Raw genomic sequence first — 6,747 nt, forward strand, 5'->3', positions numbered from 1 at the left:
CTCCATGCAAATCAAGGGGTGAGAGGGAGGCTAAAGGGAATCTCCCCAAGTGGTTCTCAGGGTCCCATATTTATTAAGCATACATTTAGGGAAACGATGTGCAATACATAAGTGGGCTGTGTGCCAGTAAGAATGTGTACAAAATGTGAGAAAAACAAGTTAAAACAGGATAATATTTTATTCTTTCTAAGGTCTTTAGACAGGTCTTAGACCTGTCTATGGTCTAAGGGATTTATGATCACAAGCAGGACGTAACCCCTAGATATACACTAGCCAGGTAAGCTAAGTGAGTGTCCCCTAGATATACATTAACTGGATAAGCGACACATTGCCTGCTGTTTGCAGCAAGGCCAGAAAACAGTGTTCTGTTTTGCATTGTATTCCCTATAATCTCCTAAACCAGGATGTAGCTATTTGATTTCCCACATTATTGTTTTTGATTTGTGGTTACCATTTAGTTCGTATGTAACATCTTCTGTAGGTAGCAGCCTATATTAAGTTGATGGTTGCTGAAGCACAAAATCATTCTTTACTTCTCTCCACCCTCTCCCACATTTTAGGTGTATCGCTGCCTCTCTGGTATACACTCTGAAAAGAGTAAATAATTCTCCCTCTCATACGCCCCATAGTTTCTATGCTGTTTCCATGGGCTGTTTTTTGTGCTGTCTCTTTAAGGGTGGAGTTTCAGCTTCCTATTGCTCTCTTTAAGAAGCCAAGTCCACTGATACTTAAAATTCCAGGCTTTAAGCCAAGCTGGTTGTAAGAAGTCAGAAAATTTGGCCCCTCTCACTTTCAAAGCCAAATATTATGGGACTTTGTCTTCTCCCAGTCAGTTCCTTGGTCTTATGGTCTGTTCTTTGCCTTTCTCCATGCCCCTGTCTCCCTCCCCACCCAGATGGACAGGACCCTTTTAATTCCCCTCCATGTCTCCTCCTTTCCTACCCTCTTTAATGTGGTCTCTTCTCCACTGTTAGCTGTGGAGTTTGTTCTGTCAGTCTTCAGATCATTTTCTGCGTTATTTACACTGTAAGTGTTATCTAGTTGTATATATAGGAGAAGGCAAGAGTAAATTACCCAGAAAATGATCTGAAGGCTCTGTCATCTTCCTAGTGTCAAGTTGATATTTTTATAATTTATTTATATGTTATAAAATGTGTTTGTCTGAATTAGGCTATAAATAAAGAGCTACTTTGCAATTGGTTGATAATTGCTCTAAATATTTTTGTTTTATAGGTTCGCCTCTATCTTTTTATTTATTTTAAAATCTACATTTTATTATTGTTGAAGAAACTGGATAGTTTATAGTGAAGAGTTTCCCTCAGTCTGGATTTTGCTTGATGTATATTCATGGTGCCATTGTCCTCAAATTGCTGTTATTATCATAAATTTATTCTTAGATGTAAAAGTTTGATGTTATTGTCATTTTTTTTTTTGGTGATGGTGATCTATATATGTGGTTCTCTGTATTTTGAGGTTTTCAGCAAATGTTAAAGATCATTGCCTAGATTTGTGCTGTCAAAAATCTTACAAATTGAAGTCATTGACATTGTATCTTTCTTATTTATCTATTCACTAATCATGAAGAATTAAATAAGATTTCAAAAACATGGAGACATATTTACTTATATTGCTCTTGTTAAAAATACAATTATTGGGGTGCCTGGGTGGTTCAGTCAGTTAAGCATCCAACTCTTGGTTTTGGCTCAGGTCATGATATCATGGTTTGTGAGATCAAGCCCCACATCAGGTTCTGTGCTGACAATGTGGAACCTGTTTGGAATTCTCTTTCTCCCTCTCTCTTTCCCCTTTCCCCACTTGCACTTTGTCTCTGTCTCTTAGGACTTTAAGAGAGAAAACAGATGAACATAAGGTAAGGGAAACAAATATATTATCAAATTAATAAAAAAATATATTAATATGATTTTATGTGTGAATGTGATAAAATATGTGTATCATTAGTAAATTAATTATATTAAAGCATATTAAAATATTATTCACTTTATCTTAACTTATAATGTATTGATATTTAAATATTTTTGTTACATAATATATAAATATAAAATAAATATTAATGGTAGTCAAAATGTTTAAAGATATAATTTTAAACCAAATCTTACAACTACACCCAAATGGCATATTGCAACTGGTTTTCCAGTGGTTTCAGTGTTAGTATCTCCCTCTCTCAATGCAATTTTATACAATCATTTAGTTTGTGATTTCAAATCTGTATTTATATTTGTTGGTAGCTACTAGTAGCAATTGGAATCATATAAATACCTCCTTCCCTTCCCCCATGTATGTTAACTACAAACTTGTTCAGTGATGCCAAGTGCCTCACTTCCAAATTTGCTCCTCCAGTCAATGCTTACAGTTTAAGATGGCACAGTGATACACTTATGTCCAATGTGATGTAAGTGCTGGTTTTTGAGCAATTCTTATTTTTATATTTTTTAATTTTTCTAAATATGAAATTTATTGTCAAATTGGTTTGCATACAACACCCAGTGCTCAACCCAATAGGTGCCCTCCTCAATACCCATCACCCACCCTCCTTCCCACCCCCATCAACCCTCAGTTTGTTCTCAGTTTTTAAGAGTCTCTTATGTTTGAGGTTCCTCAATTCTTATTTTTAGGATGTGAGATACACTTTGAATATCTTACAATTTTATTTATTGATCATATCTCAATAATGCTTAAAAAAAGTGTTTAAAATAATAGGTGAAAACTCACATGCCCTTTGACATCTCCACCTTTAGACACTATTGACTGTTGCACACCAGGCTTCCATTGCATTAGGCATGTCTATTCACTGGTTTCAAAGGACAGCAGTAGTAGTTTATATTATCTGTAGATGAACATACTAGAAATTTAACAAGGCTTTGCCCTACTTTTGTGTTCAATAGAATAAGATATTTATTTAATGAAATCTAAAATAATCTCTATGAGGTCCAAACCCAGAGTGGCTGCCTCATGAAAACAGTGTTCTAAGTGAACTAGAACAAATCATTGTAGAATACTCATCATATGCAATTAAAATACTAGATACAATGAAAAGAACATCCTTTTTATACCCTATTTCTCCCCATCCCACATTCATCCCACATTTACATATCAACACACAAACGGCACAAAATACTGAAACCACTCTTGGTCTCTTACTCTTAAACTAAAAGTGCTCAATAGACTTATAATTTGAGACTGATTTTGGCAATGCTAAGAGGTATAGGGTATTGTGGAAGAAATATGGAGAAGATACGATTTCAAATTCACACAGTCTCCTGTGGATAACAAACACATAAATATTCTAGACAACGAGCTATACACAGAATTCATTCCTTTTTATGTTGCATGACTTGTATGTAAGTATAATGGATTACTTAGAAAATTACACAAGATAGCCCTAAATATATTGATGTGATATCCCTTCATATACATATTATAAAATACAACATGCAATATAATAATATGCAAAATAATATAGAAGCCACTGCAGAACAAAATCTGAGAGAAGGGAATCCAGAATTATATTTCCTTTTAAAATTGTCCACTTAAAATAAAAAAATCAGAATGAAAATAAATCTGAATGTTTCAAATGACTGTCTAACATTTTTCAAGCCATGCTTATAACCACGTAATTTTATTTAAAAAAATTCAGGAAATTATTTTATATTTTTCTTTATAAAGGAATTAATCTGTTTTGCTTATTTGACTTCCATGTGGCTCTCTTTAATAAGGAAGAGAGCATAATGAAGACAGTCATCTATGAGCTTAATTTTAAAGAAACGAGATAGAAAAAACAGCCTCCAGCTATTGTCTATTCAGCTTCTCTTGCTAAACAGCTAGGCAATGGTGTTCTGCTGATCATTAAAAAAAAAAAAATCACAGAACAACAACATCGGAAAATGTCACTATGATAGAGCAAGATAGAAACTCATCCACTGCATTATTTTTTGCCAATTAAAGCTGAATTGCCTCCTACATAAATTTCTCTCATTTTCTGACCCAATCTAGGGAAAATCCCCTTTGTGTGACTGATTTTTTTATTAAAGACCAAAAAAATCCGAAATATGTTCCTTCTAGCACCCTCTTACTGACTCATGATGTCCTATCTCCTCATGAAATAAATCTGACTTGTTCACCAAATATTTGTTCAGAGTGGTCTTCAGCTCTAAGGCATTTAAGGAGTCTTTGTGTTCCTGTCAGGTTTAATTTACTTAGGATTTCTCATTACATGCTATACAAAAGAATGCCAATAGTAGTGTATGGTTATTGTATTCATGAAGTAAAATCCTAAAGTAGGCAACAATGACATGAACGAGATTGTTTCAGGAAGATTAGTATGACAAAATGCCTGCATTTTAAAAATTGCAATGAAACCTTAATTATAACTGATTTCAAGGGAAAATTGTACTGTCTGTGTCACAAATAAGTCTCGCAGTAATGCCATATATTTTCTTATATATTGAAATAGACATGATTGTATTCAGACTAGTTAGTTTCATAATATTAGAAGTAATCTTTCTTTGTGAATGTATGTGCATATATATACATATATATATATATATACACATTTGCCTGTAGGCACAAGCATCATATATATATATATATATACACACACACACATATATATATGTATATACACATATACATATATATGTATGCTGTTGTATATATTGTATTGTGTATATATATATATACACAATATATATATACAATATATATATACTATATATATACATATACATATACATGATTGTATATATACAATATATATATACTATATATATACATATACATATACATATACATATACATATACATATACATATATATATACATATACATATATACATATACATATATACATATACATATACATGATGTTTGTGCCTACAGGCAAATGCTTGTACACAGGCATAAATGAGAATGAGAAGATACATATATATTCTAGAAATATTTTGGGATATATATCATGTTATATATTTGAAATGGTATATATATTACATTTTACACATTGTTAAAACTAAAAATATAAAATTGTGGAGACAATGAGATAGCCCGGAATAGAATAGGAATAAGATAAACACTTTACATTTACTGGGAGTAGTTGTGAAAGTTTTCATGAATGAAAGTAATTTAGAAATATGTGGAGTGAGGAGTATAAATCAGTAGTGAAATGGTAAGAACTAAGTGAATTTTATTTTAATTTTTTTAGAGTTTATTTTACTTTAAGAAAGGCAGAGACAGCATGATGGGAGAGTGGCACAGAGAGAAGGACACAGAGAATCCCAAGCAGGATCCTCACTGTCAGCACAGAGCCCAACGCGGGGGCTCACACTCACAAAACTGTGAGATCATGACCTGAGCCAAAACCAAGAGCCAGAGGCTTAGCTAATTGAGTCACCAGATGCTCCAGAAATAAGTGCATTTTAGAAATGAGGAGCAAAGAAAGTGATTTGCAGTGGAATGAATCATTCTCACTCCGAAGAGGGAGTAGGGAAATTTGGGAAGGAAGTACCTATAAATGATCAGTAAAATCTAAGATGTTCTAGGAGATGATTCTAGAATAGAGAGTTGACATTCTCTCATGAAACCACTAATGTTTCAAAAATGCAAAGACTTTCTGAATCCCTGTCTGCATCTCCTTGTTTCGTAAACTATACACAATTGGGTTTAATGTTGGGGTCACAAGAGTATATAGTGCAGCTATCACCTTGTCCCTTTCAAATGAGTAGCTGGAAGCAGGGCGGATATATGTGTAGATTACAGGGCAATAGTAAAGGGACACAACTATGAGGTGGGATGAACATGTTGAAAAAGCCTTCCTCTTGCCTTCTGCTGTGCGGATGCGGAGAATGGCAGCAATGATAAAACCATAAGACAGGCAGGTGAGGCTGAAGTCACCTATGGCCAGGGAAATATCAGCAACATATACCATCACCTCATTAATTCTCACAGGACTGCAGGACAAAGAGAGCAGTGGGGGTATCTCACAGAAGAAGTGGTCAATGTTATTTGGCCCACAGAAAGTCAGGTTCAGGATGAGACCTGTGTGTACCCAGGAATTGGTTACTGCAATAACCATGGCAATGCTAAGCAAGGCCACACACATATAGTGGTTCATAATAGTGCTGTAGCGAAGAGGAAAACAGATGGCCACATAACGGTCATAGGCCATTGTGGTGAAGAGTACCATCTCAGCCCCCAGTGACCACGTGAAGAAGAAGAGCTGGGACATGCAGCTTCCATATGAAATACTCTTTCCTGATGTTAGCATGGTCCCCAGCATCTTTGGTATGATGCTTGTTGTACAGATGATATCCACAATAGCTAGTGCCAGGAGGAACACATACATGGGCGTATGCAAGGTGGTATTGTAGATTATAACAATGATAATTAGCCCATTGCCAAAAAAGGCCACAAGGTAGATGCAGAGAAAGACAATGAAGAGAACTCCCTGCAGTTCAGGATTTTGGGTAAGGCCCAGAATCATAAACTCAGTTACAATGCTGTTATTCATTGTTCTTTGATGACACACATTGCAGAGAGTGAACAACTAGGAATTAAAATAATGTGGTTGATTTTATCAGGAGATGTGTGATGTGTGGTGTGTGTGTGTGTGTGTGTGCAGGTGTGTGTGTGTGTGTGTGTGTGTAACTTAGTGATTGTGTGTTGATTTGATACAAATTTATAGCAAGAATTCCTTTCTGATAGAGCATGATGGAGTTCTGTCTTCCAGGCAATATC

The 6,747-nt window shown here is 34.7% G+C and overlaps 1 protein-coding gene across 1 annotated transcript; it reads right to left on the reverse strand.

The window, feature by feature from the left end:
• Positions 1-5,596: 5,596 nt before the first annotated feature.
• LOC131491888 (olfactory receptor 13G1) lies at positions 5,597-6,520 on the reverse strand. The gene has a single exon (XM_058695414.1). It carries the CDS (start codon positions 6,518-6,520, stop codon positions 5,597-5,599), a length of 924 nt encoding a protein of 307 aa, XP_058551397.1.
• Positions 6,521-6,747: the final 227 nt, after the last annotated feature.

Source organism: Neofelis nebulosa, chromosome 1 (genome assembly GCF_028018385.1).
Source record: "Neofelis nebulosa isolate mNeoNeb1 chromosome 1, mNeoNeb1.pri, whole genome shotgun sequence".
In the NCBI taxonomy this organism is placed as follows: domain Eukaryota; kingdom Metazoa; phylum Chordata; class Mammalia; order Carnivora; family Felidae; genus Neofelis; species Neofelis nebulosa.